Here is a 25,889-nt window from a genome sequence, read left to right on the forward strand (position 1 = left end):
GTCTGCCTTTGGCAGCGGCGCAGTCGAAGACCAGACCAAATAACAACTTCAACTCGTCCACCTGGCGTCCTCTTTGAGCCATGAGCATGCCAGAGACTTGTTCGTTTAGAGTCAACAAGACCCACGTTTCCTTCTTCTCTAGAGCTTCACCCTGCCAATAGTATGGCCAATCAGCCCATTCTCCGCATCTCAAGAGTGAGTCCTCATTCCCCAGCCTTACCCGACCGCTAACAGGCCTCCAGGAGATTACCCGCATACAGAAGGGGGCAGATCTATGTAGGTACATCCCCCATATTGCTGGCTAAGTAGCTCACCTCCGTAGCACTCGCCGTCGCCTGTCAAGAATCCGATATCCGACAAGTCAAGGCTCTCGTGATCGGTCCGCCTGAGTCACCCTACGAGTACGGGTTCTTCGAATTCCTTGTCCGTTTTGGCTCAGAATATCCTTCAAAGCCTCCGAAAGTTGACGCTAAGACGACGAATGGTGGACGATGTCGTTTCAATCCTAACATCTACGCTGGGGGGAAAGTATGTCTGTCAATACTGGGCACATGGCACGGCGAACGCCCGGGCGAAGAATGGTCTCCTGCGCAGGGTCTAGAGTCCGTTCTGGTCTCTATCCAGAGCCTGATGTCGAACAACCCATACGAGAACGAGCCGGGTTACGAGAATGCCAAAAGCGCGGATGACAAGAAACTCAACGAGGCATACTGTGCGAAGATCCGGCACGAAACTTTGCGGATCGCTGTTATCCAGAAGCTAGAAGATGCTCTCAACATTCAAGGAGACGGATCTGTTGAACCGAATGGCCCAACTTATCAGTGGGACGACTCTGAAGAAGAGGACAACAAGGACGCTGAGGAGGAGCAGAAGGCCAAAGATGAACTCAGCAAGTTCGAGCCCTTCAAGGACCTCTTCAAACGCCGCTTCATGTGGTGGTACGAGCACTACATGAATACCATCGACCAGAACAAGTCTAAGAACAAGGACGGCAACCCATTCGAAAAAATGCCCTTCGAGGGCCCCGGCAATACTATGGACGGCAAATTCGGCTACAGCGATCTGACCAAGAGACTGGTGCGCATCAAGGATGTCATCAAGCAGGAGACCGAAGGCTGGGCCAAAGAAGGACTCACACTGAAGGCTCGGGAGTCTACGAAGTCGAGCAACCTGCAGCGACAGTTCGAACAACTATCCGAGCTACTCAAACAGAAGAAGGTCTACAACTTCTCGATCGAACTGGACAACGGCAATCCTTTCGTCTGGGATATCACCTACTTCGGCAAGCCTATGACTCACCTTGATGGAGGCGTCTTCAAGATTCGCATGGCAGTCAGTCCGCGATTCCCCGATGAGCAGCCGCGTGTCACTGTCATGACCCCACTGTATCATCACCGCGTTTCCAAGGAAGGCGTCCTCTGTTACTTCCCCAACAGACATGAGGAGATGAAGGACCACGTTGAGAGCATCGTCCGGGCTCTAGAGGAGGAATCACCACCGTACGATCCACGTACTATCGTCCACCCAGAAGCAACCAAGTTGTTATGGGGTAGTGACGCCGATAAGAAGAAGTACTATCGTCAGATGAGGCGCTCTGCTCAAGACAGTACGGAATTCTGATGATGATGCAAGTGTCATGACACAACACATGATTTATGACTGCACGGATATGACATCAATGAGGATCGGATTGGGGCATTTGCATTGCAGGCGAAAACCGAACGTTATCGTGGGAGAACAGGTTCAGATCCGTAGCGTGGCGCTGGGGACTACTAGAATCAACACGAAAGGTGTGATTGCTATATCAACCTTTTCGGCTCATACGTATTGACGCTGTAGCTCTCCGTGTAACAAGGGTGCTAGCGGCTATTGCGTATCTTCTTAACCCCAAACGCATGGTGGCAGATTCGCAGCCTGGCTGACAAGTCGAGCTTGTTGCTCACGGAGTATCATTTCCGGGCGGCGGCGGCACCCCGTGTGGGGGAACGCCTTACCCACCAACCGCCAGGAACACGCCACGAGATTTGTGGCTCATCCGAGACGACCCCTGCCAGGAACATTATGGGGGAGCTGTTCCCAAAAATTTTGAGAACCAAGACATGGGCAACTTGGGCAACTTGTTGTCAACGTATCTCGCGCTCTCCGTCTACGTTCGCTAGTCTATCTCGACCACAGTCCCTATTGTCTCTCATTCATCATGTCCGACTCGAAGAACCTTGGTACTGTGCTGGTCGTTGGCGGCTGCGGCTTCCTCGGTGCCAACGTTGTGGACCAGCTCCTCAACTTTCCATCAGAAGACAGTCACTCCGCCGCCGTCACAGCGAATAACCCCACCTCGCTAGAACATTACACCCCCGAGTCACTCGTTGTACACGCCGATACCATCTTTCCCTCACTTCGCGCTCGCTACCCTTCTTGGTCAAAGTCCATGCAAGTCCATGCCCTCGATCTACGATGCACACACAACCGCTATGCAGGCTGTACGTATCATGAGGCGGATATCACAGATTCAGCGGCACTCGCCAGGGTGCTGAAGACGGTGCAGCCGGAAGTCATCATCAACACCGCCTCGCCGGCCTGGAACGCACCCGATCCCATCCTGCGCAAGGTCAATATCGAGGGCACCAAGATGCTCCTAAAAGCCGCGCAGGATGCCGGCGTCAGATGCTTCGTGCACACCAGTTCCAGCTCTGTGGTGCATGACACACAGTCCGATCTTCTCAATGCCAACGAAAACTACCCCTACGCCTACCCCAACCCGAACGAATACTACTCCGAAACGAAAGTGGTGGCAGAAAAGGCGGCTCTGGAGGCCAACGGCGAGGCTGGCATGCTCACGTGCGCCGTACGGCCCGCGGGAATCATTGGCGAGGGCGACCGAGCTGGCTTTGCCTACGCCGTGACACACACAGGCAGCGCTGCACCGGATTGGCAGCTCAACATGCAGCTGGGCGACGGCGAGGGCTTGTTCGATGTGACTTACGTAGGTAACGTGGCGCTTGGGCTGCTGTGCGCTGCCGAAGCGTTGGTAAAGACGTGGGAAAGGCGCAACACGGACGGCAAGACGGACGTGCTGGATTTTGAGAGAGTGGACGGCGAGGCGTTCAATGTGACGAACGAGGCTCCGGCGTATTTCTGGGACTCATCGCGGTACATCTGGGCCAAATATGGAAGGAATGTACGGGGCAGCGAGCAGGTGTGGGCACTGCCCAGGGAGTTGGCCGTCTTTGCGGGCTACGCGGCCGAGTGGGTGAATTGGGCTCTGGGGCGACCTACGAGATTCACGGCCAAGGCCGCAAGATATGCTTGCATGAGCCGATATTACAGCTGTGAGAAGCTAAAGCGCCGGACGGGCTATCGACCTGTTGTGGGTGTGGACGAGGGCTTGGAGAGGACGGTCAAGTGGTTCAAGGAGGTCGTCGAGGGAAGCGAAAAGAAGAAGGAAAATTGAGTTGATTGAGTGCCTTGGTTCTGAATTGGATGCTCAGGAGAGCAATGACTTTCGATGTACAATTATGATGCTGGGTCAAGCATAGAGCAGGGTAATAGACATGCAATTCAGGACAACGGCGAGGTGCAATTTTGACTCAATCAGAGCGAGCAGGGCATTGAGCGCCGACCAACAAAGGATTCGTCATGTCGTGGAGAGGTCTTCTCTGGCCTTCCTGGACTCTGATGCTGCAGCTCAACGGTGGCTACCACCTGGACGTGTTACTCACGTCACGGCACTGCCAGATCGTGAGCGAATTTCCAAGAACGGCCGATTCGGGCGCCGACAAAGCAGTTCGATCGATCTTGTAGCGCCTCTAGAGCTCGTATCCAGACCGACGGGAGACGCAAAGGAGTCCTCGGTCCCTGCCTCGATGCCTGACAGAAGGGTCAGCCTTGCAGTAAGAATATAGACTCCCAGCAAGGGGCAGTCTTCCCCAATCCTATTCCTACTGTATCAGGCTGTTTGGCAATCATTGACAGTCGTGGCAAGCCAACGCCTTGATCGGCACCAGCCAGATGCCACGGACTCCTTTTCCTTGCAGCGGCCATGGGTGTCCCCTCCAAGGAATGAATTGTGTCTACTTCAAAGTCAGTGGCGGTGTCAAGAAGCAAAAGTCACGCATCAGATGACTTTCGGACTAAGCCTTGGGGCCTTGTAGTCTTCCGAGTAGTATGTAGGATCAGGATAGCGGAAAACGATCTCCGCCCGTTCTAGCCGTCGACGACGTGCGTTGGCGGGGGCAGTCTTAAAGAAGATATGTAGTAGTGGGCATAGCTGTCAAATCGTCGAAATTTCCAAAACACATCATATGACACCCTACGATTGAATGTGGTCTCAGCCTTGTTAGGGATCGTAGGGCGTTGAAGGTGACTTTGACATCTAATGGTTCTCCCCAGAACGTGCGCTGGGCATGCATGCAAGTGGCAGTGGGAGTCTGAGGTTGGGACGGGTCATTGGTCGGAATGTAGTTATGGATTAGTCGGGAGTTTGGTTGGTTGCACGGCCCGTGCTACGACCCCTTCGAGCTTGATGCATAGTGTCAGCTGCGCGTGGATGACGGTTGACGTGAAGGGGAGGGAATTTGGAGATGGATGTTTGGCAGGTTGGCGACGTGGTGGGGGGCAAAAGCCTCCTGGCATGTTGGTCAGCGGGGCGAAATGGAGAGGTGAGGTAAGGATAGCGCGCTTGTGAGGAGTGTTTTGGGCCATGCTTTCTGGTGATGTCGGCATACGATGAGAGGAATTGCGCAAGCGGCTTTCTCACCTGGGCGCGGCACTTTCCAGACGAGTTCCAAGAATTGTTGGAAAAGGATTGAACGAGGTGGCTCAGTCATGTCAGCTGGAAACTCCCAAACCATTTCAGTCAAGGAGGTAGAAGGTCGCCGACTGCAAGCCGGAGTATTGCAAGGCCGTCAACATGCAAGGAAAGAATCTAGTGAGGCCACGCGATCGGAAGCATTTTCTGGGACGCGTTCTGGAAGCGAGCCAATGCATTGAAAATCCTGAGGGGTACTAGCCGGGGCTCGCGATGCTGAGCAAGCGGCATTGTTGTTGAACAGTCAGATAGAATGGAATTACAATAGCAACGTTCATCGACGATGACGCGAGGATAGTCAGGAGACGACTTCACCGTGCATGTAGTTTGCATCATCTGTGCACAACCTCGACATTGCTTTCTAGCTGAGCTCATGGGTGGCCATTGGACAGGACCGTCCTGGGTAATAAGGATGCAGCGGCTAGTGGGGGCCATGGCAGGAGGGTTTGCTGCCGGGACGAAGCAGTCATTGGAGCCCACTTCGTCTACTGCATGTCAGCTGAGCCGTAGGGGGTTTGTGAGCACGACCCCCGGGGGCAGCGTACACATCAGTAGTGCGGACGGAATGCTGGGAACATGGTCCCCGTCCGAGAAGCTTCGTCGAGTTGATGAAGTGGATGAGATTCGTTTGGAAAACAAGAGCTGCAGATCGCGGGCAACGACTATGGTTGTGGCTGCGACACGACTGGTCGAAGCCTCCTGGTGCGGTGGGTTTCTGGAAGCGCCATGAGGATCATGCCACCTAGGCGTGCACGCATCGTCGACAGCATTGTTACCGGCGCAAGATCTGACAGTGTGCAAGCCTTGGGTGCAGCAGTGAGGGCAACGGGGGGCGACAGGCCATGATTGGACGCCGCAGCCAGTCTGCTGGTTTCATTCTTGTCTCGTCACCAAGCCGACTTGCGCGGGAGATGGGAGAAGTGCCGATGCTCGGCCGCTGCATTTTGGCAGCGTGGAGTGCAGATGGCATTGCAGCAAAACATCAGGGCGAAGTCAAAACCACCCCGAGACCCTCGCTGACATGTCTATCTTTGCCTATTCATCAACGGACCAACGTGTAGTCTTGTTGCAAAGGTCGTCGATCCCGAGCCATTGACACGTAATGGACAATGCGGTGTTATGTCTCACCCCCTCAAGGGCAAGAAAATAAATGATTTTCGAAAAGGTGCGCCCACAACAAAATACTTCCAGAAGGGCTAGAAAGGGTCTACTGCTCATTCTTGCAGGGTCAAAAGGAGGGGCTTGAAACGCGCGTGTGAACTGTCCCGAGTCTGATAACGGTAGATACGAGACGCGAGGGCCTAGTACGCAGTAGAGAACGGCACGCCTGGTTCCTCGCCCTCACATACCAGTAGTACCGGTCCTCTTGGTCCCGGCAGAGGGAAGTGGCTTGCCTGGCTTGACGCCGCATCCTTGTATAGAGCCGTTTTTTTCGGGCGCTGGAGGAGTGCTAAAGCCAGGGGGTCGATTGGTGGAAAGAATCCAGCTCTAGGCAGCGCCGATTACAGTATGCTCAACTGTGCTTAACAATAGCTCGGGCCAATGGGCGACAATCTAGGTGGGGCAGCACAGGGAAGTGCACGCTTCACGTCCCAGAAATCCGTGCCGTAGCGCAGCCAGAGCCAACTGCGACATGACAGCCCATCCGCCCTCTCCATCGTGCTCCTCAAGCAAGGGCTACTGTTTCCGATTGCCATAATTTTTCAGATACTGCGTCTGCGTCTGCGTCTACGTCTCCGACCACGCTTTCTTTGTGTGTTTGCAGAACAGCACCACATGTAGGTCGGCTACTTGTCTTGCTTGCACTCCCGCTCCACCCTCTTTTTCGCCGCCCGAGCGTCCCTCCTCCCGCGTCCGCGTTGGAATCTACCCGCCATCGAACGACACCTCTACGTGCTTAGTTGGCAGATTGATCTTTGAGCCTAGCTTGCGAGATCGTTCTGCGTTCAGTCATGGCCGTTTAGAGAAGCCAATAGTTGGCTCCCTTCGTGGGTCAAGAGTGAATGCCAGCCGGTCGTCGCCCTCGCTACCACGCCCTGGCTCGGCCGTGCCCGCCTTAGCAATACCAGAGTGATGGCTCAAAATGAACCCGACAACAACATCCTGCCCCCGCCGGCGATTGCGGCCTTGAAGAATGATGCTGGCCTGGGTTTCCACAAGATCGCCATGGAACGGTCGTTCAGCCAAGATATCCAGGAAGGAACCCAGGAACTGAAAGAGGCCGCAGAACAGACTAAGAACATTATTCTCGACCTCAGTCTAGATGGAGTCGTACGATGGGTCAGTCCCTCGTGGACCGAGGTGGTTGGCACCGAGCTGGAGAGCGTCAAAGGTCAGCCCATCTCGAGATTCATCAGCGACAATCCTCACGTTTTTGAGCCGGCCATAGAGGCTCTCAAGTCCAATGCCTCCAAGAGCCAATTCGTCAAATTCACTATCAAGGTCGACCCTCAGTCCGATCTTGCCGAGATGCTACCAGATTTACCAGAGGAGGACAAGTCCTTCGAGAGCGAAGACGACAAAGAGATACTCGAACTAGAAGGCCAGGGCATCATGGTGTACGACCGAGCGTCTGGTGGCGAGTCCCATACCATGTGGATGTTGCAGCCTGCGACTGAACCCTTGCGAATAGAGATCTCGCTGCCACAAACCCTGGTTGATTCCCTTGGTGTTGGTGCCGAAATTCTGGCCAAATACCTGACAGAGCTCACAGAGGATAGCAACAATGATCCCCGCAACCATCCCCTCCCGGATCCGGTGCTTTGCCGCGTCTGTGAGAGGTCGATCGTGCCCTGGTGGTTCGAAAAGCACTCTGATCTCTGCGTGCAGGAGCACAAGGCGGAGATGGATGTTCAGATGGTGCAAGAATCCTTGTCCGAACACCGACACGCCATTGTCAAAGTGCTCGATGCCTTCGAGAATCGCCAGGGGCGGCCAAGGTTCAGTGATGGCTCACCGGTATTCTCGCCTCCACCGGAATACAAAGGGCAGCCTATAGGACCGTCGCCACCCTCGTCATCCGCTGTCTCCTCCGGCCCGGTTTCGCAGACTGCTAGCCCTGCCCGCTCACGAAGTCCGTCTACTTCGAACGCTCGTAGCGGGCATGCTCGAGCTCGTTCTTTCGTCGTGCGACGCCCGCTTGTCCGGATCGTTGAACTGATCCTCGATTTGTGCGACACTGCGAACGAGATTAATGTGCCATCAATAAAAGAGGAGAGATCTCCAAATGATGAGTTCCCAAAAGCTCAATCACCTCAGTCTGAGTCGCGCGCGGCTCAAGTACTCCAGTGGCAACAGCCAAGCAGCCTGGAGAACGAGCCCGGCCTACTTGCTCTTGCTCAAGACACCGAAAAGCTTGCCAGGGCCAAAGTTGAGGCTGTGAATCGTCACCAAGCTATTCTGGAATATTCTGAAAGAGTTCGTCAAGAATATATCGCCGAAGTCGAGGCATGTATACAGGAGGCTCTGGTCAAGGCTGAACGCGCTCACGCTGGCGAAGCCCTTTCTTCGAGCGAGGATAGCGAGGTCGAAGGTCAGACACCTGTCGATGAGAGCCCGCCTCAACAACACTCAGACGAGCCTACCCCGATCGCACCGGAGTCGCAAGACTCCGAATCTCAAGGATACGTCGGCATCAAGTCAATGGCTTCGGCACTACGCAGCGCTCGAGACGTCCCTTCTATCTCGAGGCTGAGCCAACGTCGCTCATCCTCTCAGGCGGTATCGACTGGGTCAAGCAGCCCCGCCGAATGTCCGACGCCCAAATCACACAAAACTACTCAAGTAGCCCAGCCGCAACCAATTTCTAACCGCCGATCCATGTACATTGAGGATCCGAATGACAGTGATGGGAGCATACCTTCTTCATCCGTGCTATCAAGCCAGTTCCGTACCGACTCGCCAGCATCGGTTTCGGAACATGGTCTTGGTCGTACCGCCAGCTCCCGAGAACGCAAGCGCAGAAGTATGCATCTACACGGACTTGGAAGTGCGTCACCTCATCGCCAACATTCTCCTGGCCGCTATCCGCCTCCACCCCCCTCGCCGCTTCGTCTGACTAAGTCCCGGATACCAAGTGGAGAGCTCGCGCAATCCCCTGTGGTCTCGCCGCTCCTGACTGCAGGAGAGTTTATGCCGCCGCCCGACTTGCCCAACAAACACCATCGCCGACAGTCTTCTATTCACTCCTCAGACCCCAAGGCGCCTGGCTCCCCGAGAATGCATTCAATTGCCCATCCACAAGAACGAGTTCAACCTCCATCAATCAAAGACTTTGAGGTCGTTAAGCCCATCAGTAAGGGTGCATTTGGAAGTGTATACCTGTCCAAGAAGAAGCGTACTGGCGAATATTTCGCCATCAAGGTCTTACGCAAGTCCGATATGGTTGCCAAGAATCAGGTAACCAACGTTAAGGCCGAACGCGCTATCATGATGTGGCAAGGCGAGAGTGACTTCGTTGCCAAGTTGTACTGGACTTTCTCGAGCAAGGACTATCTCTATCTGGTCATGGAGTACCTCAACGGCGGAGATTGTGCTTCGCTGATTAAGATCCTTGGTGGCTTGTCTGAAGATTGGGCTATCAAGTATACTGCGGAAGTTGTGCTCGGTGTGCAACATTTGCACAGCCGAGGCATCGTCCACCGGGATCTGAAACCTGACAACCTCCTCATCGACTCGAAAGGTCATCTCAAGCTCACCGACTTTGGTCTGTCTCGTATGGGTCTTGTTGGGCGACAAAAGCGGGCTTTGAAGCAGCCCGACGACGTTGGACCAGATCTTCTCAAGCAAGGTCTGCCGTTCACCGGTCAGTCACAATCAGGCTCTAACCCCAACTCCCGCTCAGCCTCTTTCGATTATCAGGGCGCCAGTGTGTCACCAGCCCAAACGCCACTCATGACTCCTGCATTGGCCGGAGGATTAGATCAACCGTCATACTTCAACCTCAATAGAGAAAGCTCTTTGAGCAGGGAACTCTCGAGGAGGACTTCGGGTCACCGAAGCGACAGTGGAAGCATGTCAAGCCACGATTTGCATCATGCTTTCAGAAACTTCAATCTACAAGACACAATATCCCATCCCAGCTCTGTCCATTCCAGAAGTGGGCCAATTGAAGAAGAGTCCGGCAGCGTGGGCAGTGCCTCGCCTGACTTGTTTCCACTCTCTCAGTCGATGAGTAATATCTCTCCTGCTCCGCCTCCACCGATGCCTCCACCGACGGCTCTATTCGACCCAGAAGAAAGTACCCGACGGTTCGTCGGCACACCAGACTACCTCGCGCCTGAAACTATCAACGGCAGTGGTCAAGACGAAATGTGCGACTGGTGGTCGCTTGGATGTATCGTCTTCGAGTTCCTGTTTGGCTTCCCGCCTTTCAATGCCGAGTCACCTGACAAAGTCTTTGACAACATCTTGCACCGCCGAATCGCTTGGCCTGATGAGGATGAGTATCCTGTCACAGACGAAGCGAGGGATCTCATCAATAAACTCATTCAGCTTTCTCCACAGGAGAGGCTCGGCGCAAATAGGGCCGAGAAGTATCTCAACGGTGGTGCAGAAATTCAAGCTCACACATGGTTCTCAGAGATCAATTGGGATACTCTGTTAGAGGACGAGGCGCAGTTCGTACCCAATCCGGAACATCCTGAAGACACCGAATATTTTGATGCCCGTGGAGCTACGCTGTCGTCCTTCCCGGAGGAGCTGGAGGACCAGCTCTCACCTTCGGGCCGCACTCCAGGCTCAGCCGGCGAGCACCCGGATCGACCTCACGATGCACTCTTCCGCGCCAGAACTCAAGCTGCATCAGGAAAACGTGGCCTGATGCCCCTGCATATTCCACCGCATATGGCCAGAGATTCGCGCAACCGACGTCTGAGTGAGCCTGTCATTGCTGACGACTTCGGCAACTTCACCTACAAGAATCTGCCAGTGTTAGAAAAAGCCAACAAGGATATCGTCGAGAAGATGCGAAAGGAGGCAATGCAAGCTCAGGCTAGAGGTTACAACTCGCAAGCTGTCTCGACCACGAACACGCCAAATATTGGCTCACCCGTGCCATCTCTGGAAGGTAGCCCGATGATGCCTATGCCCGTCAAACGCGCCCTGTCTATTAGCAAAGGTCACCGTCCGGCTTCGCCTTCCGGCCTGGGGAATCTCAACTCTTCTCCGAGCAGACCGTCGCAGCCTGGTTCGCCGCTGCTTCTGCAATTCTCGACTGCACAGCATCACGAGCGTCGGAAAACCTCTGGCTCGTCTCACGGCTCGAGTAGCTCCCTGCAACCCAATGGTTTCTTTGACACGGCCGCTGAAGCCAAGAGTGGCACGTCCGCAGCTTCTTCGCCGAATAAACCTGTCAAGGCGCCTACGGTTCCTAGTCCTTCCCCTGCGAAGCAAACGAGCCTTCCGTCCCGCTCTGGTAGTGTTCATGGCCGTACCAGATCTCAAACTGTCGGCTCACAAGACGGCACTGACTCCGCTAACTTACGTGAGAGTTTTGCGCCTGGACATCACAAGCGCCGGAGTCAGCTGTTCTCGACTCGGGATATCTCACCTTCGTCTTCTGATAATGAAACAGCTCAGCAGAAGGCTCTTCTGAAGGTGCAGAGAAGACGGCAAAGTTCTAGAAGATTGTCTCAATTCAACCTACTCGATGGTGGTCACCCTATACCTAGTTATCGGCCGCTTGACGTACTCATCGTGGAAGACCACCCCGTCTCCAAGATGGTGATGGAGAAGCTATTCGAGAAATTGCGTTGCCGCACCATTACCGCCTCCAATGGACATGATGCCCTTCGCTTAGCTGTCAGTCAGATTCAATTCGACATCATCTTCATGGAGTTCAAGCTTCCCCTCATCAATGGTGTGGATGTCGCTCGAATGATCCGTGACACCAAGAGCGCGAACACGGCAACGCCAATCGTGTGCGTAACGGGCTACCTGAGAGACCTTCCGGAGGTACACAATTTTGACACCCTGATGCAAAAGCCTCCGACGATTCCTAAGTTGACGGAGGAACTATGCAAATACTGCTCCTGGAAGCCGCCGCCAAAAGACATGAAGTTTGCGATGCCCTTAACAATTCCAAGCAATCCTCTGAGGCATGAACACCTGCCTACACAAGACAGCCCTAGCTCTGTAGCCTCGAGCATGGCTCCGACCTTTGATTCATCATGGAAAGGATCTAGTCGAGAGGATTCAATTGGCAGCGGCGGATTCTTCAGTGATCTCGAGTCACTGAAAGCGGAAGACATACCTGTAATTGTGTCTCGTGCTGCTACGGATGACTGGGCGCGTGGCCTAGGTATCTCCGGCGAACCGGCCCGTACTTATAAGGAATCCACGTCGGCGCCGCCGCATCTTCTACATACGGAATCTGCACCTCCGACTGCACCGTCGGACGAGGCTCTGACCAGCCATGGAGCGGGCACACCAACGAGATCTTCGGAAGCCACAAAAGCCAAGCGACGATCACTAGAGAAGAATGCCACTACGGGCGGCGCCGAAGAAGGTGACGATGAAGACGATGAGCTGGGTAACACCCGGCAGGAGTCTCGCTCACCAATGTTGAAGAGTGCACGCACCACATCCAAGCTTGGCATCGAGATGATGCGCACCAACAGCCGTGGAAGTGTAATATCTATGAATGATGACGGTCGCACAGCTGAACCCGAGAGCTTGCGTAAAAGTCTTGAGATACTCGAACGAGGCATGGAGTCGCTGACTATTCCGGAAGAGTCCATTTACGAACCCAGTGCCGTGCAGCCACGAAAACTTGAGCGGACCGCTTCAAACCACTCGCACCCAGAGCCTGGGGATCAAGAGCAGCGACCTTCTAGCCGTGGGCATATTACGCCTCCTGTTATCTTTCCTCAGAAGCCAGGACAGACAGTCACCGATATTGAGATGGATTGTGATCTGACCCCGATGCCGACCAAGCCACAGACAGATCCTTTCACCACTCAAGAGCAACCTACGCCCAGAGCAAACCCAGCAAATTCCGAGGCCTAAAGTCACCTCTACTCCACACCCACGATGGCTTACATTCGATTTTACTTTACTTTGTCTTGTACATACGACGCATGATTTTGAGGTTTTTTTTACGTTGCGGCTTTTCGCGATGGAACGACGAAAACTTCTCGATTTCCTTTTGTCCATCATGTTTGCATGGCGCTGGCGGCGAAGAGTTTGATTCATCTGCTGGAAGCAAGCGCACGGCGTTGCATAGGTGTTCAAGTGATGGAACACCTGTGATGTATTAGTGGTGGAAGTTGCTGATTCGAACGAGGGTGTGAAGAAGTGGCAAGTCGTTCTTTTCTGCTACTTAAGATAGGGAGATTCGATAATTCGACCGGGGAGCTTGGAAGAAGAAGGCGGACGAGAAGGGGTTTCTGATGTTCGGGGTCGAATGTGCTAAACCATAAGATGGATGGACGGATATTGTCAGTGGACTGGCTAGCACAACCGCCTAAGGAAGAAAGACTGGAAAGTTTCCTCGCCCTTGTGAAGTTCAGAAGCCTTTCGTCTGCAGGTTGAAGACAAAGCGAGACAGGATCCGAAAATCACTTCCTCTTCTCTTCTAGGCTAGCTGCGATCAGAATGTTACATACCATTGACAACATGACGACTTTGAAATCAATGCCAGACCATCCTACTTGCCGTCAGCCGTCTCTCTTGTGTGCCCGGGGCCGTAGTATTTCCTGGAAGTGGCACTTTGTCTATAGGCTGTCAGAGTTCTTTGGGCAAAATAATGCACAACATGGACGGACGTCTTTAGCGTCTACTCCTCTTCAGTATTCACTTGCGAACTATGTTGCTTCCACATGAAGTGAGATAGCCTGTCGTGATTTTAGGATGGTAATGTCGGACCGCATTCGCTCGATCTGTTCGATGAACAGTAGGCTAGGTAGAAATGCCTCTATTTCACAGATCGGGGGCATCCCGTCCCTGCGCAAGCGTCTCTACCCTCAAGACTCCCTTCCTGAGCATACACCCCAGGCGGCGGGCGCTCAACAGCTTCGTTCGCTTGTCGTATGCATTCGCGGCCCTGGCCCGGAGAAGTGAAAGATCGGGCGATTATTGTTCCGCCAATGGCATTCAATCGTCTCCTTGTGACAGTCCTGCGGTGGTCTTGGCTGCTTTTCCCATTGGATGGCTTTCGGCGCTGCTGTGCGACCATGTCTATTTGGGCACAAAATGGGGTCGCTAGCGAGCTTGATCCTAAGCTTATTCCGAGATCAGGCGGGGCCGAGCGACCGGCGCGAAATCACACCTTCTCTTTCGAGCCGTTCACGCTGGATGGTCTGTGGTATATACTTCAACCACATGGTGTCTGGTTCAATTGCCCAAACTCGTCATGCGGCATCGTGACCCAAAGATTCCCTGGTGGACCCTTTCTGCCTTGTGTTCGTGTTGTGTCTCCCATTGTCATGAAGTCCACGCAGAAGAGAAGATGCAACCTGCGCGACTCGCTAGTGAAGTGCGTCCAGAAGCTGCCTTGCTTGAGCAGCTGCCACTTCGCCTACTCGCTCTCACTGAAGGTATATGGTTTCGGGGCCAGGATCGGTGAGAAGCAATCGTGCCACAGCGCAGCATCGATAATCGCACCGAACTGGGCGCGAGAAGAATCACCACAGTCGACCTGGTGCAGGTTGCCAGGTTTCTGCCGTCTGCGATGTTGCTCCGCAGCATGAAGTCAAAGGAAAATGCTTGCCGACGGTGAATCCAAAGGAACATATTTGACAATGGTCGAAGTGATCCACTTTTCAGCCACGGCGGCGGAACTACCCCAGGCGGTCATTGCCGAGCCGCTCAAATTAGGTACGTAGTGAGCATTTGCTGGAGATCGTGTGCGGACAAGACAGCCGAAATCTATGTGGTCGCTTTATTCTCGAGCATGCATTACATGAGAAACATGGCATGAGGTTTTTTTTCGACAACTCATGTCCATGGCTGTGCAGAGCAGATCGCTGCTGTACAGCATCATATCGTCCGCCACGTATTTTCAAGAGTGAGCCGTGACGATTTCTGACCGTCTGCCAGAGGAATGTATATCTCACACAACTCAGGTCGTAGGACTTTTCGAGTGAAGATGTCTGCCCCGCATACCGTAGCAAGCGAGAGGGAATTGTGGGCGGTAGTAACCTTGGGCTACACTGGGGTCAAGGAACCGATTCGGACCGACACGCTGCCCCGTCAATCTTCTCTGCAACAGCTACAGGCCTTGCATCTGTGTGGGAGGCTCATCCAGATGTCAGCACACAAACATGCGCTGGAACGTCTACTTCAGGTCTTCTGGAAACCGTCCAAGCTGGAGACCGAGAGTTTGCTCGGAATCACTAGCCAGTATGACCTCTGCTCATCTTCCTTATTCTGTCGTCGTCTGATCTGGATGCAGCGGACATCTCAACGATTGCACAAGCTGTTTAACAAGAGTGCAGCTCCTCAGTGGCTTCACAGAGCCATAGCTCAACGGCGCTTTATTGGCTCTGATGCCGAGTGAACATCGGCGGGCAGAACGGGTTCTGACACAATGGGTTCGACATTTCGCAACGTTTGGACGGTCCCACTCGATCAGGTAACGCGAGAGCTGGCCAAAGTCATACGACATCTACCATGTTTTTTGTGGCATTGGCTGCAGCAAACGAAAGCCGGGATTTCGACCAGCGGAACGAGTCGTGCCGACTGGTATGCCTTGTCCATAACTTTGTTTGTGGTGTTTCCTTTTAAACCTGTCCTCAAACTCTTTGGAAGGGTAAGTGCATAATCTAGCGTAGTATCATCAATATGCGTACCCCAAAATCTTTGTAGAGCAGAAAGCTAGAGGTTCTGGCCACGGGTGCTATGATTAGCATTGGTTTACCAAAGAGGAGCTGGTAAGTGCCAGAATTAGCAGGAATAGTGGACTTGGTGGGCATCTTGAGTCAAGAAGACTTCGTCAAACTGCCTCTCGGCTTCATCTGGTACCCTGGAACCAGTAGTTGGGATGGTACTGAGATCTGGGGGGATCCGAGGGCACATATGAGTGAGTCCGGGACGGCAGGAGATCATTGTAACCGTGCAAGGAATTCACCCCGATCAGACTGATGTAGTTGTACTGTAATCACAACAAGGTGTTCAGAGAGGTCGCAGTCGCAATCAAGACTATGGTTGTACTGATCTGGTCTGCGTTCGCATCGTTGGGGACGACCACATTCGACATGTGAAGTGTGTGCTCGTCCATGTGATCTCATATGGGCGTCCAAGCCAGGTGAAGGGAGTTATTATCATATTTTTCTTGTTCACATCGACCCAGGAGATGCACGGACGATTATTTAGAAGCGTTGCCGAATAGCTCTGATTTGAGGGGCCCGAGGGAGTTGAGGGAGTCCTGTTGTTGGCTGTTTTTGCGCCAATGCCTGCGCGCATCATTCGAGGAGCTTAGAAGTGGGACGATGATGGGCTTGGAGCCACTGTTCGAGGCTTCAGATGAATTGCAGAGACGATGAAGCCCTTACATTTCCACTGGACCGACGTGGATCGACCTAGTAGAGTAAGCTGGCTTAGATATCGTTGTGACAGAGTTCTTTATCACTCAGCCCCCTGGGGGATGGACAGCGACAGCAAATCAGACGTTCTCATCATTGCTAGGAAGCGTTGTGGCCTCAGCATCTGGTCTGCAGATGATTTCGCGTATCTGCTGGGCTGTCCACCATCAAAGGATGGGGCGGCGAAGCTCTGCACGATCGATATGGGTTGCACGTGGATGATCGATCTGCATGACTTGCAACAGCTTTGCGGAGATTATAGTTCGCCCGAGTGTGGTTAGGTAGCCCGCCAGTGCCAAACCATGTCCAGTGTGTTCCTTTGTCTTCTTGCCAGTTAGGAGACTACACTACAGGGCTGCAGACAGCGGATGTTATCGCTGAGGAACTCACTGGTCATTGCTGACGCATCTTCAAACGTCAACCAGGAGGGAAGACATGCCCTTTCCCAGCATCGGACGACCTCGCACCCAGGTTTAGCAGGCATTACGCAGCCAGCTTGTGTCGCGCGTGAGCCACATGATGCGCCCTTGTCGCAATCAACCAGAATCTCAACAATGCAATGAGAAGTGCTCATCCCTCATTCCTCGAATCCGCGCATCAAGACCCCGGACTTTCCAATGACGCCATGGGGATGCAGAAGGCACAAAGACATCGATAAGAGTGGCGTTGGACAGATAGACACTAGCAGTCCCCTGCATGTGGCTGGCTGTTCTGAACACCAGACAACAGGCTGTCAACATCGTCCCTCACACACAGCGCAGGATGGACCCGAAACCACGATGCAGCCAAGTGACTCGGCGATCCCTCTCCCGCCATGGACGTACTCCGAGGCTTGCCGATCCCCTGTACATAGGCCTTCAGCATAAGAGGGGTCCATCCTTTTCTTGCGTAATACCTACGTAACAAATGCTAATGATAGGCGCAGTGTTCACGCCACGATCCCTCTCTAACGCGCCTCAAAACTCGGTCCGTTCAAGGCTACCCGCAAATCGGGACCGAGAGATCGCGGTCGCGTGATATCATAAAGACTAATGCCTCGCGACATCGTTGGCGCAAGAAATATGCTTCAATGGGAGGTTTAATGGGAGGTTTCGAGTATGGCCAGACGGCTCTCAACGTTGACAACACGTCGAAACGGCGAAGCTCAACGGCTACGCCCTTTAAACTACTAGCCGGGCATGAGTATACGGGTACGCCAACGAATCACGATTCTACTAGAGATCAAGATGCTCAAACGACCGACGATGCTACATTTGCGTTCTCAAAGTCACTCTACAGCCACTCCTTACCTCCTGCTTTCCATGTCGAACGATTAGACATAATACCGGACAAGAAACTGTGGTCCATTCTGCAAAGCAGTAAGTTGGAGGCACTCAACGACTGACCTGGACCACTGCTAATACCGATCTCACAGTTCGCGATGTCCACGAACAGGTCTTCCCGATCGACTCCGGCGGGAGTGCCATTGCCAAAGCTTGGATGGAGAGGATCGTTACTTCGCCGGTGGTCTTTTACGCGCATGTTTTCGGCCAGATTGTCAGGGAAGAATGCAGCAGTACAGCTGCAGCCGCCCAGCTGAGGCTCGTCGCCAGGCACTTGTATTACAGGGCCATTGAGGCCATCAATAGAAACATGGCGAACCCCAAGACGGCGTGCAGCGACGACAACATTCTCGCCGTCCTCTCTTTGGCCAATCATCGGCTGCTCGACGATGTCAACCCACTGCAAGGTCCACCCTCGACCGTCGCGCAAGGCCCATTCAAGTCTATGCGCCTCCTCAATTTGTATGGGGGGCCGATTGACTTCGACGAGGCTCACGATGCTGGTGTGGCCAAGATGACCGAGGTCCGAGGCGGTCTACATGCTCTGAGACTCCCTGGAATCGCCGAGATGATGAGCTAGTAGGTGCTCCGGCCATTCGTTCGCTGTTGGGCTAACGAGCAAAGTGCCGAGATCCTAACAGCTTCTCGGGTGCTTCGACCGCCACGACTTGGGTTCATTCCGCAAGTGAAAATGGACTTCGACGCTTCCCTTTCTACCCAATGGCGTGTCGATCATCCGCTCCGGCACATGGGGACAGGATTTGACTCACTCACATCTGGCGCCTATTCGTTGAGGCGTACGAAAATCCAACTGGCACTTAATCGGTTAGCGCTCTACAGTCTATGTGTCGATGACTATGTTGCAGGACGACCGAGCAAACTCAGCCTGTCTATTCTTGGTGAACAGCGTAATTTTGTCCAGCACAGCATGATCTCACTCATGTCTTTACATTTTGACAAGACTGATCTGGTCAGCCGTGTATGTCACTTAGCTGGTCTGGTATACAGTTTTCTATGCGTCTGGCCCGCCCCCTACGCCCCTTTCCAAGATCTGGTACATCGGATCAGATACTGTCTCCCAACCAAAGAATTTTCAGCTATGTGGACGACGGCACCTCATCTCGTTCTGTGGATCCTATTTATCTCGGGTGTGGTCTCGACTGGCGCGGACAGATTATGGACCATTACGATTCTTGAACGGTGTTTTCGGAAGTTGCAAGTTGATTCCTGGGAAGCGCTCAAGGCTATCCTACAGACCTTTCTATGGCTTCCGATTACCAATGACGCCGACGGAGAGTCTTTCTGGGAGGAGATTGAGGCGTCAAGCCCGTTCGACCCTCTCCACAGAAGAGCGGAAGACCTTCGGTGAAGCGCTGGTACGCAGACCAAGTCACCTCCCGAGCATGTACGCTCTCATTAGAGCCGATCCTCAGACTCTGAGTACCTATCGCTTGAGTTGCAACCCCGGGAGCTATCTGCGACGCGCTCATCAGATGTCAGGCAGCGAATGCTTGGCGGTCATCTCACGCAGCGATTTCTGACTGTTTGGCTATGTGAGAGATGGATTCCTGGCATGTACGCTCACCAGAGCACTTCTTTACCATCATACTGGAAGAACTTCGCCTTACCAACATACGCATCATCTGCCTTCACTTGCTCAACCACCTTCAACATACTTCCGATGCTGTACTCCTGCTCCAACACCGCCCGTGGCCCTCCCATATCCTGATGACCCTTCGTTAGCAAGCTGCATCGCCCACGCACGGGGCTGGTCCCGCGACTTACCGTCTTGACCCATCCAGGGTCCATGACAATGACCTTGACGCCCTTGGCCTCCAGATCTTTGGCCTGGTGCACACTGAGCATGTTGAGCGCCGCTTTGCTGATGGCATAGACGGCCTTGCCATCACCCACGATCCTCCGACCCAAGCTGCCCATGCCGGACGACATGTTGAAGACGACGGAGCCGGCACTCAGCCACGGCAGCAGCGCCTTGACCATCTCCGCTGGGCCAAGCACGTTAGTGGCGATGTGCCGCTGCAGTTCATCGCCCGTGAGATTCAGCGAGTCCTGTTCCGGGACGGAATTGATGCCGGCGTTGTTGAGGAGGTCGACTTTGGTGTCGTCGGGCAGAGAGGCGGCGAAGGCGTGGATGGACGGGATTGAGGACGTGTCGCATTCGTGGATGGTTAGAGTGGAGTTGTTGCTGCTGTGGCGGGACAGCTGGTTGAGGGCGCTCAGATCGGTCTTCTGCAGGGAGCGCACGCACGCGAGGACGGTGTTAGGGCCGGGTGCGGTGGTGGTGAGCTGGCGCGCGAATTCGAGGCCCAGGCCGCGGTTGGCGCCTGTGATGATGTAGGTCGGCATCTTGGGTTTGTGGTGTTATGGAGGTGCAGGGTGACTTGCTCGCGAGCCAGAGGCTGTAGTTAATGGTTTCCTGCGAGGAAGACCAGAGAATGGAATAGACGGAAAGCTGATCTGTTCTTTTAAGATAGATATTGCCGGTAAAAGTCTGGAAAGGGAACCAGTAGGCATCACAGTCGCCGGTGGAAATGCCACCAGACATGGTTGATATCGACCTACCTCACCTACCTAATACGGCTGGAATTTAGCCGGAAGGAGAAGCGCCCTCGACTGATTGATCGGGGCTTTTTCTTTCATGACGACGGATTTTTTGGGAAAATCTGCTACTCTGTCTGTACTCTAGATTGGGGGTCCCCCGGGAGCTCAACTGCAGGGTTTCTCCAAACGCGCGGAGAGTCGCCGGTGTACATACGGTACTCAGGGCAGGCAGGGCGACGAGGGCGATTTCTGCCAGTGCACTGAAGTAGGCTCCGTCCTCGAAGCCTTCAAACGTTGCAACGCGTGGCATCAAAAGTTTCTCATGGATCCCTACCACAACATCATCTCCAGAGTTCAGCGCCAGGCTGCGGATACGTCGTTCGTTCGGATCTGGAAAATTTCCTCATACGGCGGTGGCAAGGGTCCAGTCTCTTGTGGTAATGCTAAAGCCATCGGGAAAGACGTCCGCTTGGGAGGTCCAAGTGGATTGTAGTTCCATCTTGGCTGTCGTAGTTGCCTGGCTTGAAAGGGCAGGTTTTATATACATTGCGTTGTTTGCTCCAGGAGGAGAGGGGGGTCTACTGCTGGGATGTTGGGAGGGGGCGAGATGGCTTTCGGGTATTTAAAAGGGTTGAGGTTAAGTGCAGTTCAGATGGCCCGCTACGACTGGCAAGTAAGTGAGAAAGCACAAATTAGTGCGGCATCAACATCTATCTACGTATCGCAGGAAAATCGCAGTTATAAGATATGGCAAGTCCCGACTTGAAGCTGGATATGCGCTGGCAGGACCAGAAGGTGGTGAAGAAGGATGGCGCGTGGACCGTCGACGGGTAATGAGCTCTCTGCTAGGTCCAGGCGCATTTGATCACGAAACTCACCTTGACCACAGGAGACCAGGGGTGGGCGTTGAGCTGGCCTTCAAGCACGCGCCCGCCAACATCCCGGACCACTACTATCTTGGCCTCAAGGTCACGACCCCAGTCAACGGCGCGACCCCGCCGCACACGCATGGCGGAGGAGCGATTGTGGCGACGGTGACGAAGGGAAAGGTGCTGAATCAGATGGTGTGTCCGGAGCATGACCCGGAGTCGCAGGGTACGGGGCCCAAGGTGTACGGGGTGGGCGAGTCGTGGTATGAGCCGCCGGGGTGTCATCATGTACGGGCGGAGAATGCTGGCGACGAGGAGGCTGAGTTCATCGCGGCGTTTGTGATTGATAAGAAGAAGGTGGATGATGAGGGGTTGGGGGCGCTGGTGGTGATTGATGCAGAGGTTGAGGAGGCGAGGAGGGCGAAGGCGTGAGTAATGTATCAAGAGGCCAGCAAGGTATATGGTATAGCATCAGGACTCCCTGCTCCAGTAATGCGCTGGAATGAACATTGTTCGCCCGTGGTCGCCATGTGGGAACACGACTTCGAAATCGTCTATCGCCTGGAGGAGCCGCGCGTGCGATTGCCGGAAGAGCCCAGGCCGATTGTACCCGACGCGTAGGTCCTCGATTGAGTACGAGCCAATCAGCTTCGAGAACAGCATTGCTTGACACTCTGAATCGAAGGGATGAGCTGATGATGTCGGGTGGGCTGTTGGCGAGCGGGGAAGGCGTTATAAGACCTCGACGGTCTCGTCGTCGGATGGTGTTTCCTGGACTTCATTGCATGACTGTTGTTTAGACCTGTAAAATTAGCTTGACATAGACGCTGACGCGCTCACGGGTATAACGCCTCGGCTGACGACTGCGCACTCACACCACCGAGGCTATCTTCCTTTTCAGAGCGATAACCAATTGCAAATATCATACCAGCCTTTGATCGGTAGCCGTACGCCCGAAGCCCATTACAAAGTGTCAGCGCTGTCGTCAAAATGCGATATCAGACACTTCGGTTGACCATGTTCTACAAGGAGCCCAAAAATGATCGGGCGTCGTCGCATCAACCGCAGCTTGCAGCTCGCTCACCAAGTGGCAACCCACACAATCTGACGCCCACAAGTACCATGGCACTGCTGCCAAAGCAGACCGGGTCCACTGCCCATGCGACATCAGCAAGCAGTATTCGAAGTTCCGGAAGTTCGGTCCGATCGGACTGAGAGGAACAGACTGCTCTCGAAATTCGCATTCCTCGTGAGGGGAAGCATCTCAAACAGAGCGGAGGAGACCAAGAGCGGACTGAGCGAAGCGGCTTCGATCTATTTGAAGTGGTGCTGGAGCCCAGGACGCAGCAGAAGCCGGGCCAGAGAATTGGCAATTGCCGTCCGGCGCAAACGCCGACAGCTGGCCAGCACGCGACAGATGGGGTAAATTTCCCTACTTGAAACTCCTCGATGTCTGTGAAGCTGTCTGCAGGAGAGTCCATGCCTGCGGAGAGCTTGGGAGGACTTGGGAAGATGTGCGATGACCGTTCAACGTGGCTGAAGTGATGACTTATACATTGGTGCACTCGAAGACATGTGGAAGCGCGGAGTTAGGTGGGGTAACAACCGGGAGTTGGTTCAGGATGCATTTATGGCTGCATAATGATTCGAATATTGGTCTGCTAGTAATGTCACATTGCTTATTGGCAGGTCAACGCTGCAGTGTCAGCATCATCCCTGGGTCTGGTCTTGATTTTCACATGTCGTGTGCTGTAGAGCTGACACGTCTTTGCCCTTCACATGTGACGGGTGAAGAAGCGGACCGACCGTCGGTTGCAGCTGACCCCGATGCGCAGCGAATCGCCGGCCGGAACCCCGTAACTGAAATCCAGGGACCCCAGCTCGCCCCGGCGGCCTCTCGCTCCCCCACGAAAGCCTCATGCGCATCTCGGAGAAGTCGCCCGTAGGACACTTTTCCAGCAAGCAAAGATCCGGCGAGGACGGCGAAGGCTACAGCGGTCAGTAGAGATCACGTAGTCAATATATCAAGACTAAAGACAATAGCGAGCAAAGTTCCGTCGCGAGTTCTTGCACGGTTGCTAGGGGCAGTGTGAGTACGTGTAATAGCGAATTGCTGGCCACCTGACTGGTGCCCACTCTTTCTTTAGGCCATTCACAAGTGCCCCAGCTTCAAGGCCGAGGCATCTCGACACACGCACCCAACCCGTCCAAGAGGCTATTTCTCCTTCACTGTCCTCTGGTTCTGCCGACGCTGTTCTTCCTTTCATCCTTGCCTGTCAGCGCACTCATCAATACCTTCTTTCCGTGCCATCTATACCCACAGAAGACCTTGAGATGGCCCCACCTCGTGTCATTGTTGTCGGCGGTGGCCTTTCCGGCCTCAGCGCTGCGCATACCGTCTACCTCAATGGTGGCAACGTCCTGGTCCTGGACAAGAACAGTAAGTTCTGCTTGCTCTTCCATGCGCTCTGCAGCCAGTTCACTGACGGAATCAATCAGACTTCTTCGGTGGCAACTCGACAAAGGCCACCTCCGGAATCAATGGTGCGCTTACTCGCACTCAGGTCGACCACCAGATCGGCGACAGCGTCAAGCAATTCTACGAAGATACCCTCAAGTCCGCCCGTGACAAGGCGAGACCAGACCTGATCAAGGTCCTCACATATCAATCTGCTTCCGCCGTCGAGTGGCTGCAGGATGTTTTCAACCTCGATCTTACCCTCGTGTCCCGGCTCGGTGGCCACTCTTTCCCCCGAACCCATCGAGGCCACGATGCCAAGTTCCCTGGTATGGCCATCACATATGCTCTCATGCAGAGATTAGAAGAGCTGTGCGAGTCCGACCCCGACCGTGTCCAGGTCATCAAGAAGGCCAAGGTCACGGAGATCAACAAGGACGGCAATACTGTGACTGGTCTCAAGTACGAGTTCAACGGCGAAACCCACTCCGTTGACGGCGTTGTCGTCCTTGCTACTGGTGGTTATGCTGCTGACTTCTCCGACGATTCCCTCCTCAAGAAGTGGCGTCCAGATACGTTCGATCTTGCCTCGACCAATGGCACCCATGCCACTGGCGATGGCCACAAGATGCTTATGAAGATCGGCGCCAATGACATTGACATGGACAAGGTTCAGGTTCATCCTACGGGTCTAGTCGATCCCAAGGACCCTGGCTCAAAGTGGAAGTTCCTGGCTGCTGAAGCCCTTCGTGGCGAGGGTGGCCTGCTACTGAACAACAAGGGCGAGCGATTCTGCGACGATCTTGGCCACCGAGACTACGTCTCTGGCAAGATGTGGGAGGAGAAGGAGGCCGGCAGGTGGCCCATCCGTCTTGTGCTTAACTCCAAGGCCTCCAACGTTCTCGACTTCCACACCAGACACTACTCTGGCAGAGGCCTAATGAAGAAGATGACCGGCAAGGAGCTCGCCAAGGAAATTGGCTGTGGCGAGGAAGCCCTCAGAAAATCTTTCAAGACGTACAATGCCGTTGCCGAGGGCAAGGAGAAGGATCCCTGGAACAAGAAGTACTTCCACAACGGCCCCGTCGAGGTCGACGATGACTTCCACGTTGCTGTGATGGAACCCGTGCTGCATTTCACCATGGGTGGTATGGAAATCAACGACAAGGCTCAGGTGCTCAACTCGGAGAAGAAGCCCTTTGACGCTCTCTATGCTTGTGGTGAGCTAGCTGGTGGTGTTCACGGTGCCAACCGTCTAGGCGGTTCATCACTACTTGGCTGTGTCGTTTATGGTCGTGTTGCGGGCGCTTCGGCGTCGCAATATCTCTTCCAGAAGCTGACTGCTGGAGGTGCTACTGGTGCCAACCAGCGCCTTGGTCAAATCTCCCTGCACATCGATCCCTCGACACCTGGCAAGATTTCGGTCGAGTGGGGTCAGGGTGCTGAGGCTGGACCGTCGGTGGGCAATGCCACCACTAACCAGCAGGCGCAGAAGAGCGCTGGACCTGTTATGGATGGCAACAAGTCTTCCGATCCTGGCAAGAAGAAGGATACCAACGATGTTTCAAATTTCAAGGTCCCCGAGAAGGAGTATACGCTTGAGGAGGTGGCCAAGCACAACAAGAAGGATGATCTGGTCAGTATGCCGTGATTACAGTATCGAGCTTTGCTGACTTTGAACTAGTGGATCGCAGTCAAGGGTGTCGTGATGGACGTCACCAACTGGCTGGACGAGCATCCTGGCGGCCCTCAGGCTCTTTTCTCACACATGGGCAGAGATGCTACCGAAGAGTTCGAGATGCTTCACGATGATGAAGTTATCCCCAAGTATGCTGCCGACATTGTCATTGGACGTGTCAAGGGTCAGGAAGTTACGCTGGAGTATTAGAATGGCCCTGAGAAGAATAAAAAACATTAGGACTCGAGAAGTGCTTCTATGGTCGAGCAAAGAGGCTGCCCAAGAGGACGAGCATGAATCTGCTTGAAGCACGGAGTTTTCCGAGCATTGTATAACGAACCACGGATCTGCAGGATGGCCAATGAGCACCAATATGTTTCCGTCTTTGAAACGATCTACAACGTAGTACCATATTCCGAGCCGTGCAAGCCGAGCACGTGTTGTCCTGCCTCGCCCGCAGGTAAAATCTGGGGTTCGCTTAACTTTCCTTTTGTGGTGTCGACTTCGGGAAGCACAACGCACTTCGACCTCGTTGCCTTTCTCGACTACGATATACCCCCTCGCAATCTTTCACTTGCGCTGTATAATAGACTAATCTCGCGCAAGGCGAACAAGTGGCTGTCCTCGACCTTTTCCATTCCTCAGCCCTCAGGCTTCTCGTATAGGGACTT

The 25,889-nt window shown here is 54.0% G+C and overlaps 8 protein-coding genes across 8 annotated transcripts; 7 read left to right on the forward strand and 1 right to left on the reverse strand.

Annotated features, from left to right (window-relative positions):
* Positions 1 to 162: 162 nt before the first annotated feature.
* On the forward strand, positions 163 to 1,620 carry HMPREF1541_07995 (uncharacterized protein; the record flags this gene model as incomplete). The annotated part of the gene is made up of 2 exons (XM_008722317.1): positions 163 to 195; positions 310 to 1,620. 2 exons carry the CDS (start codon positions 163 to 165, stop codon positions 1,618 to 1,620), a joined length of 1,344 nt encoding a protein of 447 aa, XP_008720539.1.
* Positions 1,621 to 2,197: 577 nt separating this feature from the next.
* Positions 2,198 to 3,451, forward strand: HMPREF1541_07996 (uncharacterized protein; the record flags this gene model as incomplete). Its single annotated transcript, XM_008722318.1, has 1 exon — positions 2,198 to 3,451. The coding sequence occupies one exon, from the start codon at positions 2,198 to 2,200 to the stop codon at positions 3,449 to 3,451; it is 1,254 nt and encodes a 417-aa protein (XP_008720540.1).
* Positions 3,452 to 6,880: 3,429 nt separating this feature from the next.
* HMPREF1541_07997 (uncharacterized protein) lies at positions 6,881 to 12,814 on the forward strand (the record flags this gene model as incomplete). Its single annotated transcript, XM_008722319.1, has 1 exon — positions 6,881 to 12,814. The coding sequence occupies one exon, from the start codon at positions 6,881 to 6,883 to the stop codon at positions 12,812 to 12,814; it is 5,934 nt and encodes a 1,977-aa protein (XP_008720541.1).
* A 5,147-nt stretch (positions 12,815 to 17,961) lies between these two features.
* Positions 17,962 to 18,231, forward strand: HMPREF1541_07998 (uncharacterized protein; the record flags this gene model as incomplete). Its single annotated transcript, XM_008722320.1, has 1 exon — positions 17,962 to 18,231. One exon carries the CDS (start codon positions 17,962 to 17,964, stop codon positions 18,229 to 18,231), a length of 270 nt encoding a protein of 89 aa, XP_008720542.1.
* A 401-nt stretch (positions 18,232 to 18,632) lies between these two features.
* On the forward strand, positions 18,633 to 18,848 carry HMPREF1541_07999 (uncharacterized protein; the record flags this gene model as incomplete). The annotated part of the gene is made up of 1 exon (XM_008722321.1): positions 18,633 to 18,848. One exon carries the CDS (start codon positions 18,633 to 18,635, stop codon positions 18,846 to 18,848), a length of 216 nt encoding a protein of 71 aa, XP_008720543.1.
* A 384-nt stretch (positions 18,849 to 19,232) lies between these two features.
* On the reverse strand, positions 19,233 to 20,018 carry HMPREF1541_08000 (uncharacterized protein; the record flags this gene model as incomplete). Its single annotated transcript, XM_008722322.1, has 2 exons — positions 19,233 to 19,376; positions 19,437 to 20,018. The coding sequence occupies 2 exons, from the start codon at positions 20,016 to 20,018 to the stop codon at positions 19,233 to 19,235; spliced, it is 726 nt and encodes a 241-aa protein (XP_008720544.1).
* A 942-nt stretch (positions 20,019 to 20,960) lies between these two features.
* HMPREF1541_08001 (uncharacterized protein) lies at positions 20,961 to 21,514 on the forward strand (the record flags this gene model as incomplete). Its single annotated transcript, XM_008722323.1, has 2 exons — positions 20,961 to 21,043; positions 21,103 to 21,514. The coding sequence occupies 2 exons, from the start codon at positions 20,961 to 20,963 to the stop codon at positions 21,512 to 21,514; spliced, it is 495 nt and encodes a 164-aa protein (XP_008720545.1).
* A 1,902-nt stretch (positions 21,515 to 23,416) lies between these two features.
* Positions 23,417 to 25,428, forward strand: HMPREF1541_08002 (uncharacterized protein; the record flags this gene model as incomplete). The annotated part of the gene is made up of 3 exons (XM_008722324.1): positions 23,417 to 23,522; positions 23,582 to 25,176; positions 25,225 to 25,428. The coding sequence occupies 3 exons, from the start codon at positions 23,417 to 23,419 to the stop codon at positions 25,426 to 25,428; spliced, it is 1,905 nt and encodes a 634-aa protein (XP_008720546.1).
* Between the last annotated feature and the right edge of the window lie 461 nt (positions 25,429 to 25,889).

This window comes from Cyphellophora europaea (assembly GCF_000365145.1).
Source record: "Cyphellophora europaea CBS 101466 unplaced genomic scaffold supercont1.8, whole genome shotgun sequence".
Taxonomy (NCBI): domain Eukaryota; kingdom Fungi; phylum Ascomycota; class Eurotiomycetes; order Chaetothyriales; family Cyphellophoraceae; genus Cyphellophora; species Cyphellophora europaea.